Source organism: Rhineura floridana, chromosome 5, assembly GCF_030035675.1.
Source record: "Rhineura floridana isolate rRhiFlo1 chromosome 5, rRhiFlo1.hap2, whole genome shotgun sequence".
Taxonomy (NCBI): domain Eukaryota; kingdom Metazoa; phylum Chordata; class Lepidosauria; order Squamata; family Rhineuridae; genus Rhineura; species Rhineura floridana.
The window spans coordinates 23,607,942-23,623,941 of record NC_084484.1 but is presented as its reverse complement, the minus strand read 5'-3'; the positions used below and the strand labels follow the sequence as shown (position 1 = coordinate 23,623,941).

The 16,000-nt window shown below is 45.9% G+C and overlaps 1 protein-coding gene across 1 annotated transcript in view; it reads right to left on the bottom strand.

The window, feature by feature from the left end:
• PIBF1 (progesterone immunomodulatory binding factor 1) overlaps positions 1–16,000 on the bottom strand; it is a 192,565-nt gene that overhangs the window by 143,891 nt on the left and 32,674 nt on the right. Inside the window, exons 8-10 of the mRNA XM_061629976.1 lie at positions 8,606–8,714; positions 5,766–5,947; positions 4,546–4,671 (exon numbers count right to left, since the gene is read on the bottom strand). Of these exons, the coding sequence (XP_061485960.1) occupies positions 4,546–4,671; positions 5,766–5,947; positions 8,606–8,714 (417 nt within the window). The remainder of the gene's footprint in view (positions 1–4,545; positions 4,672–5,765; positions 5,948–8,605; positions 8,715–16,000) is intronic.

Sequence of the window (16,000 nt, the reverse complement as noted above, 5' to 3'; positions counted from 1 at the left end):
CATATAAGCAACGAAGCTTTCAGAGAGCGAGCAAACAGAGCAAGCGAACAGGGACAGTAAACAGGAGTTTGACAAAGGAGTTTGACAAAGGAGTTCCACAGGGGAGGTCCCTAAAAAAACCCAACCAAACAAATTATTAATTCTCCTTGTACAGCGCACCGCATACCAGTGGGACTCTCAAGTTTACCCTGAAGTAGGACAGGACAAAGCACAGGCCACTCCAAAACAAGTAGTCAGAAATAAACAAAAGGTGGAAGAGATTATGAATGGGAAGGATACTCCAGTGCTTGTGACCTGCAAGGTGTGTGCCATGTTTGTTTTCTTGCTTGAGAACAACACGGTGTACACGTGCAACAAGTGCAAGCTCATAGCACTGTTGGAAGAAAAAATTAGAGGCCTGGAACGGTGGGTGGCCACACTGAGGACTATAAGAGACGATGAAGAGTTCTTAGACAGAACGCTGGAACAACAGCAGCAAAGAGAAGTGGAGGTGAAACAGCAACAGCATGTGGTAGCAGAAGAGAGGACTGCTTTGGAGAGGAACAACGAAGTGGAGGAAACTCTGTGGGAAAGGGTAACAGTTAGGAGCAGAAGAGCTAGAAAACACCCTTCACCAGTGGAGCTATGGAACTGCTTTCAACCACTTGAGGATGAGACTGGAGGACAGCCTGTGGTGGAAGAATTACAGGAGACCCCGTGTGACAATGAGCAAGAGGCTGAAGCTCTATCAAGCAGGGACAATGAAACCACACTGCGTGGGATCGAAACCCAAGTATGCCAATAAGACCCGTGGACTCGCCAGGTATGCTGTCTACCAGGAGGATGGATTAGAGATGTGACGGAAGGGTTGCCATTACTCCTCAAGCCCACAGACAGGTATCCCTTTCTCCTCATCCATGTGGGAACAAATGATACTGCCAAACGGAGCTATGAAGAAATCACATCAGACTTTGAAACTCAAGGACTTTGGGGCCCAGATAGTTTTTTCATCCATCCTCCTAGTACTTAGGAGTAGAAAGGGAAAGAAAAATACTCTGTGTGAATGAATGGCTACAAAGGTGGTGCCGATGTGAGAGATTTGGATTCTAGGACCACGGGCTATGCTTCCTGGAAGATGGGACTGCTGGCAAGTGATGGGTTGCATCTCACAAGGACTATGAAGAATGTGTTTGGCCACAGCATGGAGGAGTTCATCAGGAGAGCTTTAAACTGAATCCTAAGGGGCAGGGAGACGTAAATTCGGTGGTAACAACTGATGAAGGCTTGTGCACAATAACGGGAACAGATAGATCTGTTCTAATAGGGCCCAGTAACAGCCCTCAGAAAAGTGTAGTAAGGAAGCCAAGCCATAAATCACATGGTCTTCGATGTCTGTATACTAATGCACAGAGCATGGGAAACAAGCAGGATGAACTTGTACTCTTAATACAGGAGGGCAATTACGACTTGATAGGTATAACTGAAACTTGGTGGGATGACTCCCATGACTGCAATACAGCAATTGAAGGATATAACTTGTTCAAAAAGAACAGAAGGAATAAAAAGGAAGGTGGAGTTGTGCTATATGTTAAAAATATATATCCCTGCACAGAAATACAGGAAGATGAGCTTGGTAGCTCCACCGAGAGCATCTGGATTAAAATTAATGGGGCAAGGAATAAAAGAAATGTGGTGCTTGGAGTCTACTACCGACCACCCAATCAAAGAGAAGATGAGAATGTAACTTTTGAAAAGCAAATTGCAAATGTTTCGAGGAGGCATGATGTAGTAGTAATGGGGGATTTCAATTATCCCAATATCTGTTGGGAGACAAATTCGGCCAAACACAGCCCCTCCAAGAAATTTCTGACTTGTGTTGGAGATAACTTTCTCCTACAGAAAGTGGAGGAAGCAACCAGAGGATCAGCTATCCTGGACTTGATTCTAGCCAACAGAGATGATTTGGTGGATGAAGCGGCAGTTACGGGAACTCTGGGGGAAAGTGACCACACCATACTCGAATTCTTGATTTTAACAGAAGCAAAAGCTGAGAGTAGCCATACGCGCACCCTGCAGGAAAGCTGATTTTAATAAACTCAGAACAATTGTACGTACCATTCCATGGCAAGCCACCCTAATGAGAAAAGGAGTCCAAGATGAGTGGGAGTTTCTAAAAAAGGAAATTCTAAGAGCACAATGGCAAGCAATTCCAACAAGGAAAAAAGGGGGGAAACAGCAGAAGAAGCCAATGTGCCTTCACAAAAAGCTTAGAGATGACCTGAAAACAAAAAAGGAGACATATAGGAAGTGGAAAGAAGGTCAGGCCACAAAGGAAGAGTACAGGCAGGTATCACGGAATTGCAGGGATGGTGTCAGGAAGGCTAAAGCTGAGAATGAGCTGAGGTTAGCGAGGGATGCTAAAAGCAACAAAAAAGCTTTCTTCGGGTATGTCTGTAGTAAGAGACAGAGAAAAGAAACGGTGGCACAGCTACTCAATGAGGATGGCAAAATGATAACAGATGACAAAGAAAAGGCAGCAGTCCTCAATTCCTACCTTGGCTCAGTCTTCTCCCAAAAAAGGGTCTATGACCCTCCTGGAAAACATGAAGTAGAAGGGGCAGGATTGGATCTTGAGATTGATAGACAAATGGTCAAGGAATACCTAATCACTTTGAACAGGTTCAAATCTCCAGGGCCTGATAAACTGCATCCTAGAGTATTGAAGGAACTGGCTGAAGAACTCTCAGAACCGCTGTCTATTATCCTTGCGACATCATGGAGGGCTGGTGAAGTGCCGGATGAGTGGAGGAGAGCTAATGTTGTCCTTATCTTCAAAAAGGGCAAGAAGGAAGAACCAGGGAACTACAGGCCAGTCAGCCTAACATCAAACCCTGGAAAAACTCTGGAGCAGATTATAAAGCAGTCAATCTGTAATCACCTTGAAAGCAATGCAGTGATTACTAGGAGCCAACATGGATTTATGAAGAACAAATCCTGCCAAACTAATCTTATCTCATGTTTTGATCGAGTAACCTCCCTTGTAGACTGTGGGAATGCTGTGGACATAATATATCTCGACTTCAGCAAAGCTTTTGACAAAGTGCCCCATGATATTCTGATTAGCAAGCTAGCTAAATGTGGGCTGGATGGAACAACTATCAGGTGGATCCGCAGTTGGCTCCAAAATCGTACTCAGAGAGTGTTTATCAATGGTTCCTCCTCAAACTGGGTGAAAGTAACAAGTGGGATACCACAGGGCTCGGTCCTGGGCCCAGTGCTCTTCAACATTTTTATTAACGACTTGGAGGAGGAGGTACAGAGCATGCTTATCAGATTTGCAGATGATACAAAATTGGGGGGCATAGCTAATACCGTGGAAGACAGAAACAAAATTCAAAGGGACCTTGATAGGCTGAATTATTGGGCTGAAAACAACAGAATGAAATTCAACAGGGATAAATGCAAAGTTCTACACTTAGGAAAAGGAAACCAAATGCACAGTTATAAGATGGGGGATACTTGGCTCAGCAGTACGACATGTGAGAAGGATTTTGGAATTGTCGTTGATCACAAGCTGAATATGAGTCAACAGTGTGATGTGGCTGCAAAAAAGGCAAATGCTATATTAGGCTGCATTAACAGAAGTATAGCTTCCAAATCGCGTGAAGTACTAGTTCCCCTCTATTCAGTACTGGTTAGGCCTCATCTTGAATACTGCATCCAGTTCTGGTCTCTGCACTTCAAGAAGCATGCAGACAAACTGGAACAGGTTCAGAGGAGGGCAACGACGACGATCAGGGGACTGGAAACAAAGTCCTATGAGGAGAGAGTGCAGGACACAGAATGGGCTCAAGTCGCAGGAAGCCAGATTTTGACTGGACATCAGGAAAAACTTCCTAACTGTTAGAGCCATACCACAACAGAACCAATTACCTAGAGAGGTAGTGGGCTCTTCGACACTGGAGGTATTCAAGAGGCAGCTGGACAACCATCTGTCGGGATTGATTTGATTTGGATTCCTGCATTGCGCAGGGGGTTGGACTTGATGGCCTTATAGGCCCCTTCCAACTCTACTATTCTATGATTCTGTGATGGTTCACTGTGGCTCTTTCTTGTTAACTATAAACCATGCTTAGTGTTACATCTGAATGAAGTCAAAGGTCGCTTCTGCTATTCCAACTAAAGGTAATCTGCAACAAAGGGCCCCTTCTCAAGATAAAATTTTGGCGTGGGAGCTTTTGCTGTGTGCCCCCTTCTCAGTTCACTAACTCATCACCAGAAACTAGGATGGCATAAGCTGAATCCACAACATAGGTTCTTCCACAAAAAGTAACAATAGTGCAGTGTAGGACAGTGCTGGCACAAAGAGAAGCCACAGTGAGGGCTCATGTGCACTAGGGCTTCTGAAGCAGTATGTGAAGAAGCTGTATTGGAATAGCTGCCGCACACTGGCAAAGTAAAAGTGAGCAAGGATCTAGAATGCGTTTCAGAACTATCAAGCACCAATGCATATTTTCCTTCCTTATTCATTTTTATATTCCATTATTTCTAAAAGTAGTTACCTACCTGTTTTCACGTTCATACATTTCCTTTGTAGCTGTTCGAAGCTGCTCTATTTCTTGAGATGTCTTCTGTCTTAATTGTTCTAATTCATCATGCAGTTTTTTTTCATATTCTGTTTTATAATGGTCTCTTCATGTTAAAAAAACAGTGCAAAACACATTAACAAAATTCTTTAACTTCCTCAAAATCCTCCCTTCTGTCTTGGATATCATCCAAAATTGTCATGTCCTGCCTGTGCAATGTATTTTCACTTGGGCAAACAGGACTTCCCCTGTAGCTCCCTGTGTGCCCCCCCAATCTGATTATGAGGGTCGGGGCCCCCTCCAAAGCAAATTGGGCTGCAAAGTGAGAGGAGTGTGATGTTGGATTTTACCCACTGACTTTTAAAAGAATCATTTTTTTTTACTCCTAAACAAGAAGTCTCTGTTATGCACTTCTTCTTTTGTTTATATATCACCAACCTGAGCCCACACTCAGCCACTACCTAGATCAGCCTTTCCCAACCAGTGTGCCTCCAGATGTTGTTGGACCACAATTCCCATCTTTCCTAACCATTGGCAATGCTGGCTGAGGCTGATGGGAGTTGTGGTCCAACAACATCTGGAGGCACACTGGTTGGGAAAGGCTGACCTAGATGATAGGAAGAGTTGTCATTCCCCAAAGCAGCAGATTACTGCCTATAAACTGTTACCAACTTAACCAATACTAGTTCAGAATTCACAGATCCAATTTCATATGTAAGTGAATTTGTACTTATGCTGGTAATATGATATAAGATTGCAAATAAATTTACAGGAGCTTCACTACTAATGAAGCAAACAGAAAACATACTACCACTGATGTTAAGCTACTTGGAGATTTTTTTAATCATTGGATTTAATAATTATTTAATCCAATTTTTAGAAGCATCAGGATAATCTATCCTTAGTAATATAAATAATCCAAGTCCAACCTGAGAAAAATATTAATAGGCTTAATTTCTCCCTGTGTAAATCCTTCAGCAATAATGTAAAAAGATTGTTAAAAGCTCTCAATTTCTTTATTGCTGTTTTAAGATTTTTCTGAAACTGAAACCGGAGGGCACTACACCAGAATCCGATTTCAACTGATTAGGCATGGGGTAATCTGATAAATTAACCATAAGCACTATGTTTAATACAAATAATTTTGTCCAGCATTCTACTGTGGTGAATCATTTGTTGAATGAATTAATAACCACATACCTTGATAAGACATATTTCTCATAAATCTCTTCTCTTGCCTTTTTGGCATCTTCTAGCTGAACCTGAAGCCTTTCAAGACGATCTTCTTCATGGGCACAGCGAACATTAAGCTCCATGTTTTGACGATTGAGGTAATCCTTATCCTTCTGAAGCAAGGTAACAGACTGCTGTAAAGTTGCAACCTTTGAATAAAAAATAATTATGGTACAATCAAGCGGTCTGCATGTATAACTTCCACCTTCCAGGTTACAGCTTTTACTTACTTTATTTAAAAGATCTATATACTGAGGGTGGTATGCAACTTAGTCACACTCAGGATAGACCCAATGAAATCAATGGACCTCATTCCATTGACATCAGTCGGTCAATTCTGTGTATGACTTAGCTGGATGTCACCTTGAAGATTTATATTCAGCACAGTTTCCAGGGTGGTTTACAAAAACAGGATGTGATTCTGTATCTCTCCATTGTAACTGATGGCACAGCTCTCTCCACTGAACAATATAGATTTACATTTATACTTATTCCTCGCTCCAGGTACATTTACTATGATGGCACCTAGCTCACTCCTGCATGTAGTACAATGTAATCCGGATATATGACCTGATCTAAACCTTTTTTAAAAAGAATCATTTTGGAGAATAATTCATGAATTTGTATTATGTTTTACAGTGAAGTCTCCTTATTTTTCCCCTCTCTCCATATGCTTTTGTTTTGGATATATAGGCGCAGAGTGGTAAGCAGCGGTAACGCAGCCGAAGCTCTGCTCACGGCCGGAGTTTGATTCCAACGGAAGGAGGAAGTCGAATCTCCGGTAAAAGGGGTCGAGGTCCACTCAGCCTTCCATCCATCCGTGGTCGGTAAAATGAGTACCCGGCATATGCTGGGGGGTAAAGAAAGGCCGGGGAAGGAACTGGCAATCCCACCCCATATATATGGTCTATCTAGTAAACGTCGCAAGACGTCACCCTAAGAGTTGGAAACGACTCGCATTACAAGTGCGGGGACACCTTTACCTTTACGCTTAGAGAATGATATTATGGGATTCCTTTGCCTGTCCCTTATCTAGTCTATGGAAACAGCAAATTGGTGAATCCAATCATTCAAGAAATTCAGTAAGAACGGAATACATCCTTCCATTGTCTCCAAGTTTCCCAAATGACGCTCTGTGTAGGCACAGAAACTATTAAATGTGAACTCACAAAGACCCCAAAGATAACAAAGGGTGCAATCCAACTTGCATTTATGCCAAGCTGAGGGGAGTTGGATATGGCAGACCTCTGGCTGAGCCAGCTGGGTCCTGGCTCAGCCAGGCTATGCTGAACTACACCGGCATAAGTTTATTTTTATTTATTTATTTAATTTAATTTATATACCGCCCTAAGCCCGAAGGCTCTCTGGGCGGTGTACAAAAGATTACAGCCATGTGACATTCAAAAAATTAATAAAGATGTACCAATCTTCATAAAATGTGAGTCATTTTCATTTCTTCTCTGTCTTACTATCTTTGTATCTCCCAACAGACCACACACTCCACAGTCTTTCATAAAAGATGCAATAGACATTTTCCATTTCTTAGCATTTCTCTGTTTCAGCAGCTGTTAACAAATTACTAGCTATTTCTTAATTCTTTTCCCTTATGGCATTCTCTAGGATGGTACCCAAAAGCACTATTATGGACCCACAGATACTGAATACCTAAACATTCTTCCTATCATCTGGATGATTTGTCTCCAGAATTGAGAGATAAGATTTGGAGATACAGACCACTGAGGGCCATTTGAAAAGCTGCAGCATGTCTTCAACATTGCCTCCTCCCCCCCCCATTTAATGCATGACAATCTGTACTGCTACATTTTAAAAAAGTGTTCCGTTGCTTACATTTTCTCATTAAACCTCTCTTAGTTGTCACTATTATAGGGGAAACAATGCAAGAATAATAGGGCCATTTTATTTTAAAAAACACACGTCTGGAACTTTCTTGGCTCTTTCATAAATGTTATTATTGGACTTTTTACAATTCTGCGGAATCCAATGGAACCCTACAATTTTCTCGGGTGTAGGATTTCTTCTTTTCCTGTATTTCCATGCCACAAAAAAAGCAGAGTTTCAAAAGAGGGCCCTCCGCCTTTCTCTCCTCCGTACAAGAACTGTAAGTTCCTCACCCCGGCTCAGCTGGAGGTCCACAAGAAAAGCCCAGCCCAGCAGAAAAGCAGCCAGCAGAAGGCCTGCACAAGGGGTGTTCCAGGGGCATATTGGAGGAGGGGCTGAGGAGGGATTTATGTGATATCCCAGTCCTGTTCAGCTCCCTCTCGTGACCCTCCACTGCGGCTGCTGGTACGCCAGGAAAAGGGGTGGCAGACGGACCATATATTTTCTTTCCTTCCACTATGCCCTACCAGTGTAGCCAGCATTCACCACTCCAAGAGGCCTCTGAGCAGCAGCTGGATGTGGCAGCCCCTTCTGCCAGCTCCGCCTCCGCTGGCTTCCAACAAGTTGGATTGCTCTGCCCATCATGCTACTGACAACACTGCTTAAATATAGATGATAATCCTAAAAGACAGGATCAAAGAAAGCTGCATGGCAAAGTATGGTAGGTGGAGTTTCAGACAGCTAATATTTGGTAAGAGATTGGCAGAAAGGAGATGCCTAGCTCATGAACTGAATTAATAGGCAGTTTATTGTGGCATGGAGATGCAAACCCAATAGACCATTCTAGACATATACCAAATATAACTGTAATAAAAAAATTGGGGGGTTCAGAGGAAACTCTAATAGTGGCCTTTGTTATCTTTTAAATATGCATTTTGGATAAAACAAATAAGATGTGAAGATTTCACCTCTTTCGATAAATCGTTTCTTTCTTTGGTTAGTGCTTTGTGCGACACTTCTAATATTTCATATTTTCTCCGAAGCTCTGAAAAATCATGTTCAAATGCATCACGCTCGCTGTTGGGAAAAAAAGCACAGAATAATCAGAGTACTGTAAAATTCTGATCTCTCAGCCCTTGATTGCTTCTGTGATCTGTGCTTCCTGTGCAAATCTAACATGATCTGCCGTTCAGATATTATTTTATCACTGGAACCCAAATTAAGTCACAATAAGTCATGTGCATGTTAATTTGACCCCTGTCAAGTCCAAGAATATTTGAACTTGTTCCAGTTGCAAGATTTGGGTTCTTTCATAATTTTTTTCTGAAAAACCTCTCTCATCCATCTTGAGTTGCAATATCATTTCACGTTGCAAAACCTTATGTTCATCATTTCCCTACACTTGTGTAACATAGGAATGATCTGCCAAGAGTCCTACAATGCTGATAAATTATATTTATTGCCTGCCCTTCACCAGCAGGTCCCAGGTAGGGTTGCAGAAATTTAAAATACAATGTTTAAAACATTTATTTATTATATTTATACCCCATCTTTCTTTCATCATAGAAACTAAAGGCAGCATACATGTGGTTCCCAGGTGCACTTCAATAAAAGCACATTTGCATTCACAGGAATAGGGTGAGTCCTGAAAACATACATCTCAAGTGCCGAAGGCCAGGGTAAAGAGGCCTGATGTGCTCATTCTCACATGTAATGGTTCCAACATGATCTAGATCAGTCTCCAGATATGTGCCTTCCACTCTATTGACTATTTTCAAAATACCATTTGGGAAAAATAGGAAGTAGCCCCAATACATGGGAACATTCAGAAGCTACAATTCCCAAAGGAAGTAGTAATATATTTCTAAATGGACCCATTTGGAATGGTTCATGATCACTAGAATGTACCATTGGTATCACCTGAAGGGTGATTTTCTTAGGTAGTCCGACATCACGTGGGAAATAGCGCCATCTAGCGTCCAAAGGCAAGAATGGATCGAAGTCAAGACCTGGGGCATCGAGCCCCTCCCACTCCAGTTCATTCGTGACGAGACCGAAGTGAGAGACATATCTGAAAAGACAGAAAAGGCCAACAGGCCTAACAGCAAGGAAACAGTGTCCCAAAACATAACCCAAAGATCGCAAGCATATTAAACAGGTCCAAATTGGTCTTGACTGGGTAAAAAAGTTTAAATATTATAACATTGAAGAATAATAAGTGGTAAGGTAGCAAAAAACCCCCCAATCCTCCAAAAAGGGAGGGCCGTGATGTCGGACTACCTAAGAAAATCACCCTTCAGGTGATACCAATGGTACATTTTCCTTAGGTAGTCCGACATCACGTGGGATGTACCAAAGCAGCCCCTAATAGGGAGGGACCGCCTCTTGGCTACTTAGCAGAGATAACCTGTTGTAAAACTCGCCTCCCGAATGAGGCATCAGCAGAAGTGTAACTGTCTATCTTATAATATCTTATGAAAGAATTTGGGGTAGACCATACAGCTGCTCTGCAAATCTCTGCTAGAGGAGCATTGGTTGCGAAGGCAGCCGTAGTGGCAGCTGACCTAGTGGAATGTGCCGTTATGTTACAAGGCACTGGCAGCTGAAGGGACTCATAGGCCAATGCAATACAGGCATGCAACCAACAAGATAACGTAGAGCTAGACACCTTTTGCCCCAGAGTACGCTGGTGAAAGGATACAAATAAAGAATCCGTTGACTGTATGTCCTGGGTGCGAGACAGGTAGGTCTTGAGGGCCCTCCGGACATCTAGCAAGTGCCAGGCCTTCTCGAGCGGATGAACAGGATCGGACAAAACGAAGGTAAAACAATGTCTTGGTTACAGTGGAATGCCGAAATGACCTTGGGACGGAAGGAAGGATCTAGACGCAGTACCACTGAGTCCTTATGGAAAATACAGAGATGGCGGGCCGAGGACAGCGCCCCTAACTCTGAGATTCTTCTCGCCGAGGTGATCGCCACGAGGAACAGGACTTTGAAGGTCAAAAGACGTAAGGGCACAGATCGAAGGGGCTCAAAAGGAGGGCGCTGCAGGGCTTGCAGGACCTTCGATAAACTCCACGAAGGAAAGCGATGACAAACTGCTGGTGACAGTAGGACGGCCCCCTTCAAAAAACATTTGACCAGTGGGTGTGAACCCATAGGAATAGTAGGAGATGCAACGGAGAGAATAGATGAAATGGTGGCGGCGTAAGGTGTTAGGTTTCAGTCCCATCTTCAGGCCTCTATGTAAAAATTGCAGTAGATGTTGAACCTTGGCCTGAGATGGTAGAACGTTTTGAGAGTCACACCAACTAACGAAGGTAGACCAGGTGCTCTGGTAGACCCGAGAGGTCGACTGCTTTTGAGACACGAGAATTGTGTCCACAACTTCCTTAGACAGTCCCCAATGAATCAAATGTCCGCATTCAAATGCCACGCTGTCAGATTGAGCCATTCGGGATCCAGATGCCAAATCGGGCCCTGAGATAGAAGATCTGGTCTGAGTGGCAACCTCCAAGACTCCATCACTGAAAGGGAGAGCAGGTTGGAGAACCATGGCTGACGAGGCCAGTACGGTGCTATCAGGATCAGATGGGCCCTTTCGCGTCGCAGCTTCCTGATGGTCCTGCCCAATAGCGGTATTGGGGGAAAAGCATATAGGAGGCCTGCTGGCCACTGAGTCAACAGTGCATCCGTCGATTCTGCGTCGTTGTCCAGATACCTGGAGAAGTAGCGAGGTAGCTGGTAATTGTGACTGGATGCAAACAGATCCACCGAGAGGATGCCGAACCATCGTTGGAGAAGGCTGAACACCATGGGGTGTAGCTTCCATTCTCCCGGGATCACCTGTTGTCTGCTGAGCCAGTCGGCCGCAACATTTAAAACACCTTGGAGATGTTCTGCTCTCAGTGAAAGTAGATGTATTTCGGCCCACTGGAAGAGTTGAGACGCTTCTGCCTGGAGGCACCATGACCTGGTGCCCCCTTGTCTGTTCAGATGTGATTTCACACAAGTATTGTCCATGTGAATCAATACGTGGTCCAGAAGGAACAAGGGTTGAAAATGCCGAAGAGCCAGATGGACCGCTCTTAGTTCCAGCCAGTTGATATTGTGACTTGCTTCCGTGTTGGACCACACTGCCTGAACATACTGGGAATTGCAATGGGCCCCCCATCCGGACAGACTGGCATCTGTGGTGAGTATGGTCCTGTCTGGTTCTCGGAACGGGGTTCCCAGTCTGAGATTTTTGGCCGTAGCCCACCAATGGAAAGAGGTCCGCAGAGATGGGTGCAGGTGGACCGTACGGTGATTGGACGTGGCAATGTCCTGTTGGAAAGGGAGTAGGGCCCACTGTATGGGTCGAGTGTGGTGCCGAGCCCATGGCACGATGTGAATGGTCGAGACAAACATTCCCAGAGCCCTTGCCAGAAGCATTAAGTCCACCCTCGAACGACATGCGAGGTGTAGAGCCATCTCTGTGATGGCCGTAATACGATCTGGTGACAAAAAGATCATGGCCTGCGTGGTGTCTAGAATTGCACCCAAATGTTGTAATCTCTGAGTTGGTAGTAGTTGACTTTTGTCGTAGTTGACCAGCCAACCATGGGTGCGTAGAATCGTAAGAGCAGAGTGAACATGAAAGAGGGCCAAATCTCTGGAACTCGCTCGAATCAACAGATCGTCCAAGTAAGGATAAATGTGGACTCCCTGGAGGCAGAGATAAGCCACCAGGGTTAGCAGCACTTTGGTGAATACTCGCGGGGCCGACGAGAGACCAAAAGGCATTGCTCGATATTGGAAGTGATGGGGGCTGAAGGCAAATCACAGGAAATGTCTGTGGGTTGGACAGATGGGCACATGAAGGTAAGCTTCTTTGAGATCTATGGAAGCCAGAAAATCCCCTTCGTGTAGCGCCTCTACAATTGACGCCAGGGACTCCATCTTGAACCGTCGGTATTTCACGAAATGGTTGACAAATTTGAGATCTAGTACCGCCCTCCATGACTGATCTCGCTTGGGAACTGCAAATAGGAGGGAGTAAACCCCTTGTGCTCTCTCCTCCGGTGGTACAGGTTCTATTGCAGCTATGTCGAGAAGATGGGTTATGGCTTCCCGCATGATCCAGCACCTGTCTCAAACTCTGGGTAGAGTGGATGGAATGAACCTGTCTGGAGGGGTCAACCAAAATTCCAGTTCATAACCATGGAGGAATAGATCTCTGACCCAAGTGACCCATGTCAGACATAACCAGTGACTTGCAAACATTAGCAATCTGCCCCCCACAGGGAAAGCATCAGTATTGTCTTCGCTGATGAGCTCCCCTGCCATAAGTTGAAGTTGAGGCCCCTTGACTTCCCCTGTTCTGTGCTCTGGCTTGGAAACGTTGCCTGTTCCAGGATCCCCTGGAGGAGCGGAAACCAGAAGATCGAAAGTTGCGGCCTCGCCCTGCAGGCCGCGTTCCTCGAAAGGGCTGAAAGGCGCGATATGGGGTGAAACGTCTGAAAGCCCTACGATCCTCTCTCTTAGAAGTGGCCAATACTGGCCTTCAGCTGTCTTTAGGGTCTACCAAGACCGCCTTGAGGACTTCATCTCCGAAGAGTAAAGACCCAGAAAAGGGTGCTCTAGACAAGTTGCCCTTGGCTGTAGAATCAGCGTCCCAGTGCCTGAGCCAAAGGGTATGCCAAGCTACCACCTGTGAGGCTAGAGCTCGTGCTCCCAGCTGGGTGGCATCCAGTGTGGCGTCGGCTACGAAGGCCACTGTCTTGTGTAATTTTACCAGGCCCTTGCGGACCTTGACAGGGTCTGGTTTGGGATCATCCAAGAGTTCGTCTAGCCACATCATAGCCGCTCTTGAAAATATGGAAGCTGAAGCAGACGCCTGAATAGTAAAGGCAGTAGCCTCGTGGTTTTTACGCAAGGCGTAGTCCATGCGGTGTTCAAAGGGGTCCTTTAGTTGTGATTCCCCTTGCTTTCGAAGGAGCGAGCGCGAAACCAAACTGGAGACTGGCTCGTCGATGCCTGGAACAAGCAAGCGATTCATAAAGTCCGGGTGCAGTGCATAGAGCCTTTTGTCCATAATGGAAAAGCCTGCAGAGGATGATCCAGCTCTTCCTTGGCCAGTTTGCCAATGGGGTCCGGCACAGGAAGGTAATGATCCAATGATTTTGGAGACTTAAGGACTTTAGCCCCTTTCATGGGGGGAGTGGTAGATTCGGGCTGTGTAGTTTGAAGGCCCAATGTGCCCAAAGCTCTGCGAGATAGCGGAAGAAAGTTGGCCGCATCAAATAGGCGATATGAGGTGTCCTCCTCGAAGTCTGCCTCGTCACTCCACTCATCCCCTTCGGCTTGAAGAGAATAATCTGGGTCCTCCAACCCAGGGATGTCATCTTCAATCCTGCCTCTAGCAACGTCAAATGGGTTGGGCGAGGGGAGCGGTACCACATCAGAACAGCCACATGGGGCTGGGGCACAGGAAGGGTGCTGTTCGCTGTGCTGAGTCAATGGAGCTGTCTGGACTCTCGACTGATCTGAGAAGAGGCTTAGGATATCTTTCACTGCATCAGGAATTCAGGAGACAACTGCAGTCCTGGTACAGAGGCAGGTAGTTGCCCTGATAGCGGACCAGCAGACGGTTGTGTTTGTGGAGGAATAGCAACAGTGGGCTCACTGGTCTGGAGCGGCAGGCTGGATTGTGAGTGGCAGACCCCAGGCTGGTCAGGAAAACCCTCGAAGTCAGCCTCAGATGACCCAGCTGGAGAGTGAAAGAGTGCTGTCAAGTGCTCTTGGTTAGCAGCTTGAGAATGTGGCACAGAAATGTAACGTGTGTTTTTGGTGGCACTGAGGCGAGACAGGTGTTTAGTTTTAGCCACAGCCTTGGAGTGCAGCCTGGGCAGTTTTTGATTTGCAGACTTATGATGCGAGGACTTGCAGGGTCTCTTAGCCGCTGCTGAATGTGTATCTGAGTGTTGATCCGCCATTCTGAGCACCCAGCAATACTATATATATATATATATACTGACACACGCACAGAGGTGGGGGGTGCAGTGCGGCAAGGGACTTTCACCAACACACGGTATATATAACACCAACACACGCACAGAGGTGGTGGGTGCAGTGTGGCGGAGTACTATCACCAACACACGCACAGAGGTGGGGGGTGCGGTGTGGCGTACACTTCCAATATGCAGCTGCAGCGCAGATAATTTCAAGGTGCAGTCCGAATATGCAGTTGCTGTGCAGAGGCACTTGTTGTAAAAATAAGTCCTACAGGCACTTGGACAGCCTGACTAAATAACTGTACAAACAAGTGAAGGAGAACAGAAAGGGCGGGAAAAATGGGCAGATCAAAATGGCGCCCGCGAAAAAGGACGGGAATTTCAATCAAAATGGCGGCCGGGAAGAAGGCACAATGGCGGGCAGGCAAGGCCTCTAGTGCTCCAGAAGGCCTATAACAGCCGCGGCAGGAGTCAGGCAAACAGATGGGGGGGAGGAGCAAGAGAGAGCTCCAAGCGCAGCAAGTGACGTGCTTTACAGTAAAGGTTGCGAACTGGTAAAAAAGAGCCGGGGGGGTGTCCTCCCACAGCCACCTGAAAGCGTCAAGGCAGAGAAATGCCAGCAGAGGAGCTGCGAAAGCGAGCTCCAACTGCTACTTGCTAAGGGAAGCAGCCGCCTTTCGCCACAGCCCAATAGCAGCCCCTGCCAAAAAAACGGTTGTTAAAGGAGCCGCAGCCGCGGCTCCCTGCAAGGCAAAAAATAATAAAAAAGGCAGCAGCCGCCGAAAGCAGTTGTTAGAGGAGCTGCAGCCGCGGCTCCCTGCAAGGCAAAATACAATTAAAAAGACGGGCGCCGCGTGAAAGCGGCGGCAAGGCAAAGCAAGGGCTGAAGAGAGAGCCGCAGCCGTGGCTCTCAGAAAGGCTCGTCCAAAGGGAGAGGTGAGCCCAACAAAATTGGTCGTCGCCTGTGGAAGGGAGACCGATGGAGAAAAAACGGAAAAAACGGGCTGAAGAGAGAGAGCCGCAGCCGCGGCTCTCAGGGAAGGCTCGTCTCAGAGAGACAGGAGCCAAAAGGGAAAACGGCAGCTGCCGGATTCCCCAACAAAGGGACTAAAAGGGGGAGGCAAAAATGAGTTAAAAACAAAATTCCCCCCCCCAAAAATAACGTCCCATATATATAAAGAGAGGGTGAGGGAGAGAGGAAACAAGAAGAAAAGTACAATCCCACACACTCCAACTTAGCTAGCTAGCAGATCCAAAAGCCTCGAACGAAGGAAGGCAAGAATGAACTGGAGTGGGAAGGGCTCAATGCCCCAGGTCTTGACTTCGATCCATTCTTGCCTTTGGACGCTAGATGGCGCTATACCT